At 49.0% G+C, this 18,424-nt stretch overlaps 1 protein-coding gene across 1 annotated transcript in view; it reads left to right on the top strand.

Annotated features, from left to right (window-relative positions):
• The window catches only part of LOC140315863 (atrial natriuretic peptide receptor 1-like), a 75,439-nt gene extending 57,015 nt beyond the window's left edge, over positions 1 to 18,424 (top strand). Inside the window, exons 5-21 of the mRNA XM_072393453.1 lie at positions 1,127 to 1,221; positions 3,912 to 4,047; positions 4,548 to 4,632; positions 5,618 to 5,735; positions 6,343 to 6,417; positions 7,590 to 7,667; positions 9,020 to 9,124; positions 10,793 to 10,864; positions 10,934 to 11,096; positions 11,216 to 11,371; positions 11,732 to 11,900; positions 12,259 to 12,405; positions 12,807 to 12,930; positions 13,060 to 13,128; positions 16,096 to 16,270; positions 17,032 to 17,130; positions 17,357 to 18,424. Of these exons, the coding sequence (XP_072249554.1) occupies positions 1,127 to 1,221; positions 3,912 to 4,047; positions 4,548 to 4,632; positions 5,618 to 5,735; positions 6,343 to 6,417; positions 7,590 to 7,667; positions 9,020 to 9,124; positions 10,793 to 10,864; positions 10,934 to 11,096; positions 11,216 to 11,371; positions 11,732 to 11,900; positions 12,259 to 12,405; positions 12,807 to 12,930; positions 13,060 to 13,128; positions 16,096 to 16,270; positions 17,032 to 17,130; positions 17,357 to 17,502 (2,012 nt within the window). The 3' untranslated portion in view covers positions 17,503 to 18,424. The remainder of the gene's footprint in view (positions 1 to 1,126; positions 1,222 to 3,911; positions 4,048 to 4,547; positions 4,633 to 5,617; positions 5,736 to 6,342; positions 6,418 to 7,589; positions 7,668 to 9,019; positions 9,125 to 10,792; positions 10,865 to 10,933; positions 11,097 to 11,215; positions 11,372 to 11,731; positions 11,901 to 12,258; positions 12,406 to 12,806; positions 12,931 to 13,059; positions 13,129 to 16,095; positions 16,271 to 17,031; positions 17,131 to 17,356) is intronic.

Raw genomic sequence — 18,424 nt, 5'->3', positions numbered from 1 at the left:
CAGCTGTTTCACTAGTTTAACCAGCCGTTTCACCAGTTTAACCAGCCGTTTCACTAGTTTAACCAGCTGTTTCACTAGTTTAACCAGCCGTTTCACCAGTTTAACCAGCTGTTTCACCAGTTTAACCAGCTGTTTCACTAGTTTAACCAGCCGTTTCACCAGTTTAACCAGCTGTTTCACTAGTTTAACCAGCTGTTTCACCAGTTTAACCAGCTGTTTCACCAGTTTAACCAGCTGTTTCACCAGTTTAATCAGCTGTTTCACCAGTTTAATCAGCCGTTTCACTAGTTTAACCAGCTGTTTCACCAGTTTAACCAGCTGTTTCACCAGTTTAACCAGCGGTTTCACCAGTTTAACCAGCTGTTTCCTGACTTTAACCAGCTGTTTTACCAGTTTAACCAGCTGTTTCACTAGTTTAACCAGCTGTTTCACTAGTTTAACCAGCTGTTTTACCAGTTTAACCAGCAGTTTCACCAGTTTAACCAGCGGTTTCACCAGTTTAACCAGCTGTTTCCTGACTTTAACCAGCTGTTTCACCAGTTTAACCAGCTGTTTCACCAGTTTAACCAGCGGTTTCACCAGTTTAACCAGCTGTTTCCTGACTTTAACCAGCTGTTTTACCAGTTTAACCAGCTGTTTCACTAGTTTAACCAGCTGTTTCACTAGTTTAACCAGCTGTTTTACCAGTTTAACCAGCAGTTTCACCAGTTTAACCAGCTCTTTCACCAGTTTAACCAGCTGAAACAGCACCATCTGGTAACATGTTCAGGATTTTACAGAGCCATCAGTGGGCCTGAGGATGTGCGGTTTGCTGCAGCTCTGCAGGGTTAAATGGTAATAAAAAGGATTTGGAACATGTTTATTTGACTTTGCTGGGCAGGGTTAGGTCCCTGCAGCGGGGATTTAATCAGAGCTAATTAACTGATTTAGGATAATGAAGTTCTGGCTGCTGCTTCATTCATTTGCTGCTTCGAGGACTTTGGATCATCACAGCTGCTCAAACACTGATGATTGGGCCTGATGAGCCACAGAAAGATTAAAAAGATGATTCCTGCGGTTCACACTGAGCATTTGCTCCTAGCTTCTTCTTTATTCTAACTCTGCCCCCCCCCCCGTGGTTCCTCAGGTGTAACGGGGCTGGTCCACCTCGATGAGAACGGGGACCGTGAGACGGACTTCGCTCTGTGGGACCTGACCGACATCAACAGCAGCATCTTCCAGGTGAACAGACAGACGTCCGGCTCTCTGGTCGTCAGAGATAGAAAAATCAGATTTAAAACAAACAAACCAGATGTTCTGTAATGAAAATATTCTGACCTGCTGAAATACATTTAAATCACAAAATACTAATCTTGTACTAATCTTGTAATCTGAAATACATACTTAATAAAAATGAAAAACTTTTCTTTAACTTCAGTGTGATAATCCAACTTCCCATCAGGCTCCACACATATTTGATTTGTTGGGTTTGAGGTGAACCTGTGTTTTAGCACAGCTGACACAGGGGAGTCTCAGGGAAGATATGAGTTATAATAATAATGTATTTTATTGGTAGGTTCCTTCACAAAACCACACAATTAACAGTGCAGCAGAAATTAAGTGCAGAATGCTGCGTTGAACAGGAGTTTGGGCTTGAAAAGCGAGTCCATATTTCTGATGTCCGGTGGTCAGGAGTTCCAGGATCTGAGGGAGCAACGAGGTGATGGATGGCCTGAAATGTGCCGGTTTGTGATCCATTAGTTTAAACAGGAGCCTGTGAAGCTGCTGCAGAACAGGGGGGCGGAGATGATTACTGTAGATGGAAATACTCCCAGCCAGCCTCGGATTGTGTTGATTTGGTTCCAATTAGAAGGATTTCAGTTTTATCATGGAAATCTGAGGAAAGGCAGGATTTTAATTCATTGAGGCAGTTGGGAAGGAGAAAGCTTGGAGGGTGGAATTGGGTTTAGCTCGGTGTGAGGCTCTTTGTGTGTGATTCTCAGTAATTTCACAACCACACGGCCTCAAATATAACAGAGTTTCATATCCATTTATATTACCAGAAACACATTTTGTTCAGGGTTTATAGGACAATCTCAGGTTTCAGCAGGAGGTAAAGCCTCAAAACTGACCCAAACAAAAGAGGACCCAATATACGTCCCTGAGGTACACCATGGGTCAAATCTTTCAACCTTTTAACCTTCTGCAGGACTAACTGTCTGATCCACAAGATATTTATGTGTGAAGGAAGGATTTTATGTCTGTTTTATGAGTTTTACTGTTGTTCTTTCTTAATTATTGCTTAGAACTACTTTTGGATTTAACAAACAAATGAGAGAAGCTCTAATTAATATTTTGTTGTATACATGCTATATAATATCTATTCTATTCTATAAGATTCACAGGCGATATTATGACATAAAAAGGACCAACTGATGGAAGACCTTCAAAACTCTGGAATTTGATGGAATAACAACAGATTTATTGTCATGTAGAGTCAGGAAATCTACTCCTATTTAACCCAACCACGCCGGCACCTGTTGAACATGCACAGGGTCACAGATGCCATACACTGGAGCGGTGGGCAGCCATTCACAGCATAGCATGGGGCCCTTGCTCAACGGCACCTCGGCCGTGGCAAGGAGATGGACCGCCACCCCTCCAGCTGTCAGTTCACCAATCTGAGATCCCACAGATCTGTAGAGTCCAAACCGGTCTCCATTATCAGAATAAATGTTCAAAATACCTCGATCATTGGCTGATTCGCCCACAAACTACTTAAACTAACTGTTCATTTCCGTCATGAATCTGACTGTGTAGCTGTTGTTGGAGGCTGCTGGAAGGAATAACTGGACTGGACTAAACTGGACTGAACTGAAATGAACTGGGCAAAACTTAACTTAACTGGACTGGATAAAACTGAACTGGACTGAACTGAAATGAAATGAACTGAATTGAACTGAACTGAACTGAACTGAACTGAACGGGACAAAACTTAACTGAACTGAACTGGACTGGACTGAAATGAACTGGACTGGACTGGACTGAAATGAAATGAACTGAACTGAACGGGACAAAACTTAACTGAACTGAACTGGACTGGACTGAAATGAACTGAACTGAACTTAACTGAACTGGACTGAACTGGACAAAACTGAACTGAACTGAACTGAACTGGACTGGACTGAACTGAACTGAACTGAACTGAACTGGACTGAACTGAACTGGACAAAACTGAACTGAACTGAACTGGACTGAACTGAACTGAACTGAACTCAACGGGACTGAACTGAACTGGACTGAACTGAACTGAACGGGACTGAACTGAACTGAACTGAACTGGACTGAACTGGACAAAACTGAACTGAACTGAACTGGACTGAACTGGACAAAACTGAACTGAACTGAACTGAACAGCACCGGACTGAACTGAACTGAACTGGACTGAACTGAACTGAACTCAACGGGACTGAACTGAACTGAACTGAACTGAACGGGACTGAACTGAACGGGACTGAACTGAACTGAACTGAACTGGACAAAACTTAACTGAACTGAACTGAACTGAACTGGACTGGACTGAAATGAACTGAACTGAACTTAACTGAACTGGACTGAACTGGACAAAACTGAAATGAACTGAACTGAACTGAACTCAACGGGACTGAACTGAACTGAACTGAACTGAACTGGACTGAACTGGACAAAACTGAACTGAACTGAACTGGACTGAACTGGACAAAACTGAACTGAACTGAACTGAACAGAACCGGACTGAACTGAACTGAACTGGACTGAACTGGACAAAACTGAACTGGACTGGACTGAACTGAACTGGACTGAACTGGACTGGACTGGACTGGACTGAACTGAACTGACCTGGATGAACTGGATGAACCGGACTGAACCCTGCTGTTGCCTTGTTCCTGCAGATCGTTATGGAGTACAACAGCTCCGAGGAGCAGCTGACGGCAGTTCCTGGAACAGCTCTGCACTGGCTGGGCGGAGCTCCTCCTGTTGATGTTCCCGTCTGCGGCTTCAAGAACGACAACCCCGTCTGCCTCACAAGTCAGTCCCTGAGAGATCAGCCGTGGAAAAACAGCGCATCACAAGTCAAAGTTCACAAGTTTCACATGAACAGAAACACCAGAAGAAGCATTTTAAGATATTAAAACACAGAATGGAGATTACTGAAAATGATAACAGCTCTATTTGCATGATGCAGACGAACTAACACTGTAGCAGTTACTGCCATCTAGTGGTCAGATTGGAGACTGCATTTATATCTGCAGGTTAAATCACCTGCGGAGGAGAAAACATGAAGAAGACGTTTGTCTTCTTCATGTTTTCTCCTCTTTGAAGAGGTCGATTCAAGCTGCCTCTTCAGGTGATACATAATCAATCGTAATGAGTGGATAAACGATCCTCCATTTCTGAAAGTGTTCCCTGAAACTTCTTACAAAGCAGCCGTCTTCATCCCTCTGAGAACATGTGTTAGATACTGTAGGTGAGGAGATTCAGGATGGATCAGCTGCCTCTCTCTGAAACTGTTTCTGTCTCTCTCACAGAGACCATCACCATCCACCAGATGGTCTCCATCGTGGTCTTCTTCATCCTCACCATGACCCTGACCGTCACCATCTTCATCTGCAGGTGAGAGCTGCGTCATGCACCTGATTACTTCCTCACAGGAGGAGGAAGAGGAAGGAATCTCAATCTGTCTGATAACAGTCGCTGTTCTTTCATCTTTTCCTGAACTCTTAACCTGGAAAACATCAACAACGGGACTCAAGACTCAAGGTCTCGGTCTTGGTCTCGGTCTCGGCCTCGGTCTCGGTCTTTGCCTTGGTCTTGGTCTCGGTCTCGGTCTCGGTCTCGGTCTCGGTCTCGGCCTCGGTCTTGGTCTCGGTCTTTGCCTTGGTCTTGGCCTCGGTCTAGGTCTCGGTCTCGGTCTTGGTCTTGGCCTCGGCCTCGGTCTTGGTCTCGGTCTCGGTCTTTGCCTTGGCCTTGGTCTTTGCCTTGGCCTTGGTCTCGGTCTCGGTCTCGGTCTTTGCCTTGGTCTTGGTCTCGGTCTCGGCCTCGGTCTTGGTCTCGGTCTAGGTCTCGGTCTCGGCCTTGGTCTAGGTCTCGGCCTTGGTCTCGGTCTCGGTCTCGGCCTTGGTCTCGGTCTCGGCCTTGGTCTTTGTCTTGGTCTTGGTCTTTGCCTTGGTCTAGGTCTCGGCCTTGGTGTTGGTCTCGGCCTTGGCCTTGGTCTCGGTCTCGGCCTTGGCCTTGGTCTTTGTCTCGGTCTCGGTCTTGGTCTTGGCCTTGGCCTCGGTCTTGGCCTCGGTCTTGGCCTCGGTCTTGGCCTCGGTCTCGGCCTTGGCCTCGGCCTCGGTCTTGGTCTCGGCCTCGGTCTCGGCCTCGGTCTCGGCTCAGGTTCGGTTGTGTTATTGTTCTTAGCTTGTCATTCGGTTCTACTCATGGAGGTTCTCTGTGACTCTGGCTGGATGTTGGTGAAACTTATTTGAGAAAAGCTGAAATCTTCTTAAAATGTTTCTGAATGTTTTGAGGAGACTTTTAAAGACAGACGGAGTTTATCTGAATGATTTATCTGATTATTAGTTGCTGTTTCACTGTTTGAACCTCTCTGCTGCAGGAAGATGAAGCTGGAGAAGGAGCTGGTGGCTCAGCTTTGGAGGATTTCCTGGGAGAACATCCAGATGAGCAACCTGGACAAGGTGCTGCGGAGCGGCAGCAGGATCACGCTGTCGCTGGTGAGCATGGAGAGAAAAAACTCCCTTTAACAGGAAGAAACCTCCATCAGAACCAGAACCAGGAAGAAACCTCCATCAGAACCAGAACCAGGAAGGGTCCATCTGCCTGGACCAGCTGGGGCTGAGAGGACAGGAAAGAGGGGACAACAAGCAGCGTAACACCAGGCCAGAGACACCTGCTGAGAGAGAGAAACACAAGTTAATGACAGCAATGATGTCATCTGTACATGGAGGGAGGAGAGGTGCATCATGGGAGCTCCCCCAGCAGGCTGGGCCTACAGCAGCAGAACATGGAGGGAGGAGAGGTGCATCATGGGAGCTCCCCCAGCAGGCTGGGCCTATAGCAGCAGAACATGGAGGGAGGAGAGGTGCATCATGGGAGCTCCCCCAGCAGGCTGGGCCTATAGCAGCAGAACATGGAGGGAGGAGAGGTGCATCATGGGAGCTCCCCCAGCAGGCTGGGCCTATAGCAGCAGAACATGGAGGGAGGAGAGGTGCATCATGGGAGCTCCCCCAGCAGCCTGGGCCTGTAGCAGCAGAACTATGGGATGTTTCAGGGTCACCTGAGCCATCCCTAACTATAACCTTTATGTGTTTCTATCCTCAGAGAGGCTCGAACTACGGCTCCCTGATGACCGGAGACGGAAACCTGCAGGTCTTTGCAAAGACTGGATACTACAAGGTGAAGCAGCCCTTCGTCTCCTCTGTCAGATCATCTGCTGTTAAAAACAGATGATCTGCTGTTAAAAGCAGATCATCTGCTGTTAAAAACAGATCATCTGCTGTTAAAAACAGATCATCTGCCGTTAAAAACAGATCATCTGCTGTTAAAAACAGATCATCTGAGATCATCTGCCGTTAAAAACAGATCATCTGCTGTTAAAAACAGATCATCTGATGTTAAAAACAGATCATCTGCTGTTAAAAACAGATCATCTGCTGTTAAAAACAGATCATCTGCTGTTAAAAACAGATCATCTGCTGTTAAAAGCAGATCATCTGCTGTTAAAAACAGATCATCTGCTGTTAAAAGCAGATCATCTGCTGTTAAAAACAGATCATCTGCTGTTAAAAACAGATCATCTGCTGTTAAAAACAGATCATCTGCTGTTAAAAACAGATCATCTGCCGTTAAAAACAGATCATCTGCTGTTAAAAGCAGATCATCTGCTGTTAAAAACAGATCATCTGAGATCATCTGCTGTTAAAAACAGATCATCTGCTGTTAAAAACAGATCATCTGCCGTTAAAAACAGATCATCTGCCGTTAAAAACAGATCATCTGATGTTAAAAACAGATCATCTGCCGTTAAAAACAGATCATCTGCTGTTAAAAACAGATCATCTGAGATCATCTGCCGTTAAAAACAGATCATCTGATGTTAAAAACAGATCATCTGCTGTTAAAAACAGATCATCTGATGTTAAAAACAGATCATCTGCCGTTAAAAACAGATCATCTGCTGTTAAAAACAGATCATCTGAGATCATCTGCCGTTAAAAACAGATCATCTGATGTTAAAAACAGATCATCTGCTGTTAAAAACAGATCATCTGCTGTTAAAAACAGATCATCTGAGATCATCTGATGTTAAAAACAGATCATCTGAGATCATCTGCTGTTAAAAACAGATCATCTGCTGTTAAAAACAGACTGAAGCAGAGAGAAAAAGCTTTTCACCTGTGACTGATTCAGTCAGACCTGCAGATCAGGAGGTTTTTCCCATAAAACCTGCTTTAGTCTGTGGGACAGGAGTAAATAATCACTGTTCCTCTTATATATAGAAGTGTCTCTGTCCAACATGACGGTGAGAAGATGGTTGTTCCTGACCTGAAAGTGTTTTTCCACTCCAGGGAAACATCGTGGCCATCAAATACACGAACAGGAAACGCATGGAGCTGAACAGGGACGTCCTCTTTCAACTCAAACATGTGAGTGTCTGATTCAGTTCAGGGTCAGGAATCCTGCCTTCTCTGGGGGGCCACCAGCTTTAACAGGACCTTCAGTCTGGAAATTCTGAATAAAGTCAGGATCAAACACGTGATTTTTAGTGAATAACTGACAGAACATGTTTCTCTTTCCTTCCAATAACCAAAAGTTTCTCACTTCTTTTCGTGTTGTTTGAGCTGAAAAGCGTTTTGTTAGCAAACGCTCAGCAGATCCTCGGTTCAGGCCTCAGGCCTCAGCCGGTCTGACTTCAGACCCGGACTCGGTTCAGGCCTCAGGCCTCAGCTGGTCTGACTTCAGACCCGGACTCGGTTCAGGCCTCAGGCCTCAGGCCTCAGGCCTCGGCCGGTCTGACTTCAGATCCGGACTCGGTTCAGGCCTCAGGCCTCAGCCGGTCTGACTTCAGACCTGGACTCGGTTCAGGCCTCAGGCCTCAGGCCTCGGCCGGTCTGACTTCAGATCCGGACTCGGTTCAGGCCTCAGGCCTCAGCCGGTCTGACTTCAGACCTGGACTCGGTTCAGGCCTCAGGCCTCAGGCCTCAGGCCTCGGCCGGTCTGACTTCAGATCCGGACTCGGTTCAGGCCTCAGGCCTCAGGCCTCGGCCGGTCTGACTTCAGATCCGGACTCGGTTCAGGCCTCAGGCCTCGGCCGGTCTGACTTCAGACCCGGACTCGGTTCAGGCCTCAGGCCTCAGCCGGTCTGACTTCAGATCCGGACTCGGTTCAGGCCTCAGGCCTCGGCCGGTCTGACTTCAGACCCGGACTCGGTTCAGGCCTCAGGCCGGTCTGACTTCAGATCCGGACTCGGTTCAGGCCTCAGGCTTAGGCCGGTCTGACTTCAGACCTGGACTCGGTTCAGGCCTCAGGCCTCAGCCGGTCTGACTTCAGACCCGGACTCGGTTCAGGCCTCAGGCCTCAGGCGGTCTGACTTCAGATCCGGACTCGGTTCAGGCCTCAGGCCTCGGCCGGTCTGACTTCAGATCCGGACTCGGTTCAGGCCTCAGGCCGGTCTGACTTCAGACCCGGACTCGGTTCAGGCCTCAGGCCTCAGCCGGTCTGACTTCAGACCTGGACTCGGTTCAGGCCTCAGGCCTCAGCCGGTCTAACTTCAGACCCGGACTCGGTTCAGGCCTCAGGCCTCAGCTGGTCTGACTTCAGACCCGGACTCGTGGATCAGGTGTAGATGAACAGTTCGCCTTCATTCTGTCTGTGATCTGGTCTGTTGCCTGAACATCTCAGCAGTGGTTAGTTTCTGCAGTCCTGGAAAACCTGGTCCAGAGTTTTCCAGGTGCTCCAGGTTTCGGGTATAAATCGTATGACTTTGACGTCTCTGCAGATGCGAGACGTTCAGAACGAGCACCTGACCAGGTTCATCGGGGCGTGCATCGACCCCCCGAACATCTGCATCGTCACCGAGTACTGCCCCCGAGGAAGTCTGCAGGTAAATCCACCTGCTCCACCACCTGCTCCTCCACCTGCTCCACCCGTCCCTCCACCCATCCCTCCTCCTGTCCCTCCACCTCCTCCTCCACCCATCCCTCCACCTGTCCCTCCACCCGTCCCTCCACCCATCCCTCCTCCTGTCCCTCCACCTCCTCCTCCACCCATCCCTCCACCTGTCCCTCCACCTCCTCCTCCACCCATCCCTCCTCCTGTCCCTCCACCTCCTCCTCCACCCATCCCTCCACCTGTCCCTCCACCCGTCCCTCCACCCATCCCTCCTCCTGTCCCTCCACCTCCTCCTCCACCCATCCCTCCACCCGTCCCTCCACCCATCCCTCCTCCTGTCCCTCCACCTCCTCCTCCACCCATCCCTCCTCCTGTCCCTCCTCCTGTCCCTCCACCTCCTCCTCCACCCATCCCTCCTCCTGTCCCTCCACCTCCTCCTCCACCCATCCCTCCTCCTGTCCCTCCACCTCCTCCTCCACCCGTCCCTCCACCCATCCCTCCTCCTGTCCCTCCACCTCCTCCTCCACCCATCCCTCCACCTGTCCCTCCACCTCCTCCTCCACCCGTCCCTCCACCTGTCTCTCCACCCGTCCCTCCACCCATCCCTCCTCCTGTCCCTCCACCTCCTCCTCCACCCGTCCCTCCACCTGTCTCTCCACCTGTCCCTCCACCCATCCCTCCTCCTGTCCCTCCACCTCCTCCTCCACCCATCCCTCCTCCTGTCCCTCCACCTCCTCCTCCACCCATCCCTCCTCCTGTCCCTCCACCCATCCCTCCTCCTGTCCCTCCACCTCCTCCTCCACCCATCCCTCCTCCTGTCCCTCCACCTCCTCCTCCACCTGTCCCTCCACCCGTCCCTCCACCCATCCCTCCACCTCCTCCTCCACCCATCCCTCCTCCTGTCCCTCCACCTCCTCCACCCGTCCCTCCACCCGTCTCTCCACCTGTCCCTCCACCCATCCCTCCTCCTGTCCCTCCACCTCCTCCTCCACCCATCCCTCCTCCTGTCCCTCCACCTCCTCCTCCACCCATCCCTCCTCCTGTCCCTCCACCCATCCCTCCTCCTGTCCCTCCACCTCCTCCTCCACCCATCCCTCCTCCTGTCCCTCCACCTCCTCCTCCACCTGTCCCTCCACCCGTCCCTCCACCCATCCCTCCACCTCCTCCTCCACCCATCCCTCCTCCTGTCCCTCCACCTCCTCCACCCGTCCCTCCACCCGTCTCTCCACCTGTCCCTCCACCCGTCTCTCCACCCGTCCCTCCACCCGTCTCTCCACCCGTCCCTCCACCCGTCTCTCCACCCGTCCCTCCTCCTGTCCCTCCACCCATCCCTCCACCTGTCCCTCCACCCGTCCCTCCACCCATCCCTCCTCCTGTCCCTCCACCTCCTCCTCCACCCATCCCTCCACCTGTCCCTCCACCCGTCCCTCCACCCATCCCTCCTCCTGTCCCTCCACCTCCTCCTCCACCTGTCCCTCCACCCTTCCCTCCACCCTTCCCTCCCCCTCCTCCTCCCCCTTCCCTCCACCCTTCCCTCCACCCTTCCCTCCCCCTCCTCCTCCACCTCCTCCTCCACCTTTCCCTCCACCTCCCCCTTCCCTCCTCCTCCCCCTTCCCTCCACCCTTCCCTCCACCCGTTGAACTCTCTGTGTGTCTTCAGGACATCCTGGAGAACGACAGCATCACTCTGGAGTGGATGTTCAAATATTCCCTCATCAATGACATCATAAAGGTAACTTCCTGCTGCTGTGAGTCCTGAGTCACTTTGGACCAGGTGTTCCCTCACCTGCTCTCTCTGCAGGGCATGGTGTTCCTCCACAACAGCGTCATCTTCTCTCACGGCAAACTCAAGTCCTCCAACTGCGTCGTGGACAACCGCTTCGTCCTGAAGATCACCGACTACGGTCTGTCCAGCTTCCGGTCCCAGAGCGACTCGGGAAGCGACGCTCACGCCTACTACGCCCGTGAGTCGCTGCTGGTGGAGGTTACCCTCCTTCTTCTTCTTCTTCTTCTTCTTCTTCACGTGTAGCAGATTTGTCAGAAGGTTCCTTGGATCCTTCAGTAATGATCTGGTTCCCTGCAGAGAAGCTGTGGATGGCTCCAGAGCTGCTCCGGATGGAGGCTCCTCCTCCTCAGGGAACCCAGAAAGGAGACGTTTACAGCTTCGGCATCATCCTCCAGGAGGTGGCGCTGCGGCGGGGAGCCTTCTACCTGGAGGGGGACCCGCTCAGCCCCAAAGGTAAAACACAGGTGCTCCTGAAAGGAGGCGGGACATCGACCAGAACACATTAAGATGCTAACGGGATATGTTTCCATACATTAGGCCAACGTTAATCAGTCCTCAGCTGAGCAAAGGAAAGGCTTCAGAGCCGTCCCTGTAGATCTGATCACTGCTGGACACATTTTCAGATCCAAACTGACCGGGTTTGAGCACTTCAAACCCTCCATGTTTTACCAGCTGCCGCAGGTCCGATCCTCATATTGAGGAACGATGACAGAACTGAGACTGCTGCAGTTAATGAATCCCTGTGTTGTAGTTAAGCTCATTTAGTCTGTATTCTGTGGTTTTAAGTGTGAACTGAACCTGTTGAATCTGCAGAGATCGTGGACCGGGTGATTCTGGGCGAGTGGCCCTGCCTGAGGCCGACCATCGACCCGCAGAGCCACACCCCAGAGCTGGGTCAGCTGATGCAGCGCTGCTGGGCCGAGGAGCCCACCGAGAGGCCCGACTTCAACCACATCCGGCTGCTGCTGCGCAAACACAACAAGTAAGACCAGAACCGGGAAGGGTCCATCTGCCTGGACCAGCTGGGGCTGAGAGGACAGGAAGGACGGGACTATCCCAAAACTACTCTGTTTCTGTTGGGACATTCATGCTCAGATCATTCATTCAGTCAGCTTCATTTAACCAGAAATAAAAACTCTTGGGATTAAACATCTCTTTTCCAAGAGGTCAACAGCAAAACTAATCCATGTGTCAGCATGTGTCCCGTCTGTGGGGATTTTTTTGCTTGTTTGCCGGTTCATGTGCCCAAAAATACAGGTGGTCCTCAGGTGGTCCTCGGGTGGTCCTGGGGTGGTCCTCGGTCCTCAGGAGGTAAGGTTAACCTGTGTGTGTGTGTTCAGGGAGTCGAGAAGCAACATCTTGGATAACCTGCTGTCCCGGATGGAGCAGTACGCCAACAACCTGGAGGAGCTGGTGGAGGAACGAACGCAGGCTTATCACGAGGAGAAGCGCAAGGCCGAGGCTCTGCTGTACCAGATACTACCACAGTAAGTACTACAGGGAGGAGCTCCACCATCTGGGGGGAGGAAGCCCCGATCCGTCTGTCCATCTCTGACTCCAACTCACCATCACTGAGGTCCAGAGATGCTGAAACTGCTCCAGCTGAGGCAGAGACTCGACTGATTGTTGAGCCTCAGATTCAGAAGGAGCAGGTATCCAGTCCCTGTGTGACACAGTCAGACCTGGGTCCACATCCTGGGTCCAGAGTGGTTCTGGTTCAGTGTGTGTTGGACTCCACCAGGCTGCCGGTCCTCAGGGTTCCATCTCTGCTTTCTGCAGATGATGTGGTTCTGTTGGGTTCTTCAGGCCTGAATCTGTGGATCTTAATGTTCAGGAGGCAACACATCGGGTGGGTCAGTCTGACATAAAAGTGTCTCTCTGTGTGCAGCCCGGTGGCGGAGCAGCTGAAGCGTGGAGAGACCGTTCAGGCCGAAGCCTTCGACTCGGTCACCATCTACTTCAGCGACATCGTGGGCTTCACTGCCCTATCTGCAGAGAGCACTCCCATGCAGGTGAGCACACCTGCTGTTTGAGCCTTTAAGGGTTCAAACTGTGCTTCTGTACGTGCTTCAGCCTTTAAAGCGTGTGTTTTTAGGTGGAGCAGCTTTCTGTTAGTTACAGTAAAACACATCTGTGCACAGGTGGTGGCTGTGCTCAATGACCTGTACACCTGCTTTGATGCCATCATCGACAACTTTGATGTTTACAAGGTGAGAAGTTCCACTGTTTGGAAAGAGTTCCTGCAGCTGCTGTTTAGCTGAAGATCCAATACTTTTTAATCAGGTTCCTCCAAACATGAACTCTTTAATGAAAAAGATCAACCTGTCAAAGACGATAGAAACACGTAAGGATGTTCACAGATATGACACAAAAAGATCTGGTTAAAACAGCTGAATGTTCTGGCTTTGTTGCTTTTTCAGGTAAAGTAGAGGAAAAAATCATTAAATCAGCATTTCTAACAAAACCACCTGCATGAGTGTAAATATGTAAATGAGTCTGTAGTTAACAGAGTTGTTTCAGGAGTTTAACCAGCTGTTTCACTAGTTTAACCAGCTGTTTCACTAGTTTAACCAGATTTTTCACTAGTTTAACCAGCTGTTTCACTAGTTTAACCAGCTGTTTCCTGACTTTAACCAGCTGTTTCCCTAGTTTAACCAGCTGTTTCACTAGTTTAACCAGCTGTTTCCCTAGTTTAACCAGCTGTTTCCCTAGTTTAACCAGCTGTTTCACTAGTTTAACCAGATTTTTCACTAGTTTAACCAGCTGTTTCCACTAGTTTAACCAGCTGTTTCACTAGTTTAACCAGCTGTTTCACTAGTTTAACCAGATTTTTCACTAGTTTAACCAGCTGTTTCCCTAGTTTAACCGGCTGTTTCACTAGTTTAACCAGCTGTTTCACTAGTTTAACCAGCTGTTTCTCAAGTTTAACCAGCTGTTTCACTAGTTTAACCAGCTGTTTCCTGAGTTTAACCAGCTGTTTCACTAATTTAACCAGCTGTTTCTCGAGTTTAACCAGCTGTTTCACTAGTTTAACCAGCTGTTTCCCTAGTTTAACCGGCTGTTTCACTAGTTTAACCAGATTTTCACTAGTTTAACCAGCTGTTTCACTAGTTTAACCAGCTGTTTCACTAGTTTAACCAGATTTTTCACTAGTTTAACCAGCTGTTTCACTAGTTTAACCAGCTGTTTCCTGACTTTAACCAGCTGTTTCCCTAGTTTAACCAGCTGTTTCACTAGTTTAACCAGCTGTTTCCTGAGTTTAACCAGCTGTTTCCCTAGTTTAACCAGCTGTTTCACTAGTTTAACCAGATTTTTCACTAGTTTAACCAGCTGTTTCCTTAGTTTAACCAGCTGTTTCACTAGTTTAACCAGCTGTTTCCTGAGTTTAACCAGCTGTTTCACTAGTTTAACCAGCTGTTTCACTAGTTTAACCAGATTTTTCACTAGTTTAACCAGATTTTTCACTAGTTTAACCAGCTGTTTCCCTAGTTTAAACCGGCTGTTTCACTAGTTTAACCAGCTGTTTCACTAGTTTAACCAGCTGTTTCTCAAGTTTAACCAGCTGTTTCACTAGTTTAACCAGCTGTTTCCTGAGTTTAACCAGCTGTTTCACTAATTTAACCAGCTGTTTCTCGAGTTTAACCAGCTGTTTCACTAGTTTAACCAGCTGTTTCCTGAGTTTAACCAGCTGTTTCCCTAGTTTAACCAGCTGTTTCACTAGTTTAACCAGATTTTTCACTAGTTTAACCAGCTGTTTCCTTAGTTTAACCAGCTGTTTCACTAGTTTAACCAGCTGTTTCCTGAGTTTAACCAGCTGTTTCACTAGTTTAACCAGCTGTTTCACTAGTTTAACCAGATTTTTCACTAGTTTAACCAGATTTTTCACTAGTTTAACCAGCTGTTTCCCTAGTTTAACCGGCTGTTTCACTAGTTTAACCAGCTGTTTCACTAGTTTAACCAGCTGTTTCACTAGTTTAACCAGCTGTTTCTCAAGTTTAACCAGCTGTTTCACTAGTTTAACCAGCTGTTTCCTGAGTTTAACCAGCTGTTTCACTAATTTAACCAGCTGTTTCTCGAGTTTAACCAGCTGTTTCACTAGTTTAACCAGCTGTTTCACTAGTTTAACCAGCTGTTTCCCTAGTTTAACCGGCTGTTTCACTAGTTTAACCAGATTTTTCACTAGTTTAACCAGCTGTTTCCTTAGTTTAACCAGCTGTTTCACTAGTTTAACCAGCTGTTTCACTAGTTTAACCAGCTGTTTCACTAGTTTAACCAGCTGTTTCCTGAGTTTAACCAGCTGTTTCCTGAGTTTAACCAGCTGTTTCTCGAGTTTAACCAGCTGTTTCACTAGTTTAACCAGCTGTTTCCTGACTTTAACCAGCTGTTTCACTAGTTTAACCAGCTGTTTCCCTAGTTTAACCAGCTGTTTCACTAGTTTAACCAGCTGTTTCAGTAGTTTAACCAGCTGTTTCCCTAGTTTAACCAGCTGTTTTAATGAGTTTAACCAGCTGTTTAATGAGTTTAACCAGCTGTTTCACTAGTTTAACCAGCCGTTTCACTAGTTTAACCAGCTGTTTCACTAGTTTAACCAGCTGTTTCCCTAGTTTAACCAGCTGTTTCACTAGTTTAACCAGCTGTTTAATGAGTTTAACCAGCTGTTTCACTAGTTTAACCAGCTGTTTCACTAGTGGAACCAGCTGTTCCAGCTGCTGACTGACAGCAGACCACAGAGCTGTCCGTGGAACAGTGGAAAGGATCAGAAACTCCTCCAGGAAGGGAACTCGGCTCAGAGGCAGAAGATGTTGGATGTTCCCAGTCAGCTGCTCTGAGATTTAGAGCAAGAACAAAGAAGATGAGAAGCTTGTAAAAGGGAAACGTTCAGGTCAAAGAGTCGGGACAGAAAACTCAAAGCAACACGTCTGAGAACAGAAAATGAGACTTTGTTTTTACATTCATTATTCTATAATTTTTCTTCTACTTCTACTTGAAAAATAAACTTTTAAAAATGACTGAAAGTGAGGATTTTGAGGTATTAAATAAAATCCTTTAGTGTCGTATCTGTGTTTGTTTTCCTGAACATCCTCCAGGTGGGATGAGCCCACCATTGTTGCCATGTTTTGTATCAGAGCAGCAGCTCTGTGCCGGTCAGCTAACTCGTGGTGCTGTGGCGCCCCCAGGTGGAGACCATCGGCGACGCCTACATGGTGGTGTCGGGGCTGCCGGTGAGGAACGGGAAGCTGCACGGCAGAGAGATCGCCCGCATGGCGCTGGCTCTGCTGGACGCCGTCCGAACCTTCAAGATCCGTCACCGGCAGGAGCAGCAGCTGAAGCTGAGGATAGGAATACACAGCGGTGAGGGTCGTGCACGTGCACGTGCACACTCCTGTTTAACCGGAGGATTTCTGTCTCTCTGCAGGAGGCTCATTCTGATCATAATCACGCCCACATGGCTGGTCTCTCTTTTTCTTTCTGTTTTCTCTGATAATCAAACAGAAATCCAAGCTGCTGCTTCACATTTTTACATCATCCTCAGGTTCAGCCACCATCAGCTGAACATTGGGTTTTCCTTTCTGTCATCTAGTAAAAAAAAGGCTGAGTCCTGGTCCTGATCTTTCAGCACATTTTCTGTTGGACCTTTGAGAGGTCGTTGGTCTTTGGGGGACCATGGCAGGATAAAGTGGGCCCACAGTCCCCTTGAAGGTGTTGGGAGCCACATTATTAAAGTCTTAATTAATTATTAAACAGATTAAACATAATATAATTAAACATTATTAATTATTAAACTCGTCCCAGAAGCTGCAGAACTCACCGACTGATGTGAGACGTCGGTTTAAAAACCGAGGAGACGATCTGAGATTTTAGGAGGAGCTCCCCAGAGGATGCACTTCCATCGTTAGCTCAGAGCTTTTCACGCCCAAACAGCCTTCATGGAACGGTTTTATGACCTTTTCCTGCTGGAGAAGCTCAGTCCGTTTCATCTGTCTCCCCAGTTTGAGCTTCTCTGTTCAGGACCAACAGAGCTGAAACCTCTGGATGCCCCAGATGTTACTGAGGCGTCTGGAAGCTGCAGGTTGGTGTCAGCAGCCTCTTACCGAGCCTGTGTGTGTGTGCAGGTCCGGTGTGTGCGGGAGTCGTGGGTCTGAAGATGCCTCGTTACTGTCTGTTCGGTGACACCGTCAACACGTCGTCTCGCATGGAGTCCAGCGGAGAAGGTGACTTCAGTCACTGCTGCCACATCAAACACAGCGAGTCGGGACAGTAAATGATGTGGAAACTATCAGTAGAACTGGAAATGTCTTCATGTTATTCATGTGAAAGGTCATCACTGAAGGTTACCTGTGTGTGTGTGTGTGTGTGTGTGCATGTGTGTGTGTTTGTGTGTGTGTGTGTGTGTGTGTGTGTGTGTGTGTGTGTGCGTGTGTGTGTGTGTGTGTGCAGCACTGAAGATCCACGTGTCGGCGGCGACCCGGGACGTCCTGATGGAGTTCAACTGCTTCCAGCTGGAGCTGAGAGGAGACCTGGACATTAAGGGCAAAGGAAAGATGACCACCTATTGGCTGCTGGGAGAGAGCGACAGCCAATGAGGAGGCAGCACAGACAGCGAAGGACGGGAGAGGATAGAGTGAATAAGGACGGAGGGAAGAGATGAAGATAAAGGGACTAGGAAAGGAAAGGAGGGGACATGAGGAAGGACATGAGGAAGGACATGAGGAAGGACATGAGGGACATGAGGAAGGACATGAAGGACATGAGGAAGGACATGAGGGACATGAGGAAGGACATGAAGGACATGAGGAAGGACATGAGGGACATGAGGAAGGACATGAGGAAGGACATGAAGGACATGAAGGACATGAAGGACATAAGGAAGGATATGAGGAAGGACAGACTGCTCTCAGACGCCTTCATGGTCCTGCAGCAGATCTCTGATGGCGTTTCACTTCCTGTTGGCTTCTTTTCTTTGACCAAAAGGACCCGAACAGCTTCAGACGGGAGCACAGGGAGGAAAGTAGCGGTACGTTCTGAGGAACACGAAGCTGTAAAAAAACACCAGATGAAGAACAGGAGAGGAGGGAGAAGAGCTGGTGTGAGACGGCAGAACCAGGAAAGGTGGCAGGACTCTCTGTAAGTTCTGAGGACAATAAACCAACCGGCTCATCTTCCTCATCCGGTAAAACCGAACCCCCCCCCCCCCCCCCAAAGCAGAGCATCTCCTGCTGTATGTTCTTCTTCTGCTCCTCTGCTTCTGTCTGGGTTGCTGTTTTTCTGAATGGAGCTGGGTGAGGATGATGAAAAAGGCCTAATTTAACCCCCCCCCCCCAGGCTGTAGGACAGGAAACATCCTCTGGTACCGAGCAAACAGCTGCAGTTTCCCTCCCAGCAGCCACAGAAACATGATGAAGTGTTTTCAGTTTTATTGTACAGTGATGCTCAGGTGTTTCCTTCACCTCTGATCACCTGAGCTTGTCCTTAGTGACCGTCTCCCTGCAGTGATGTCACATGATC

The sequence above is a fragment of the Leuresthes tenuis genome, unplaced genomic scaffold (genome assembly GCF_036924035.1).
Source record: "Leuresthes tenuis unplaced genomic scaffold, fLeuTen1.0.hap1 SCAF_10, whole genome shotgun sequence".
NCBI classification, from domain to species: Eukaryota; Metazoa; Chordata; class Actinopteri; order Atheriniformes; family Atherinopsidae; genus Leuresthes; species Leuresthes tenuis.
The sequence above is the reverse complement of the archived record's forward strand: the minus strand, read 5'-3'. Positions and strand labels throughout refer to the sequence as shown.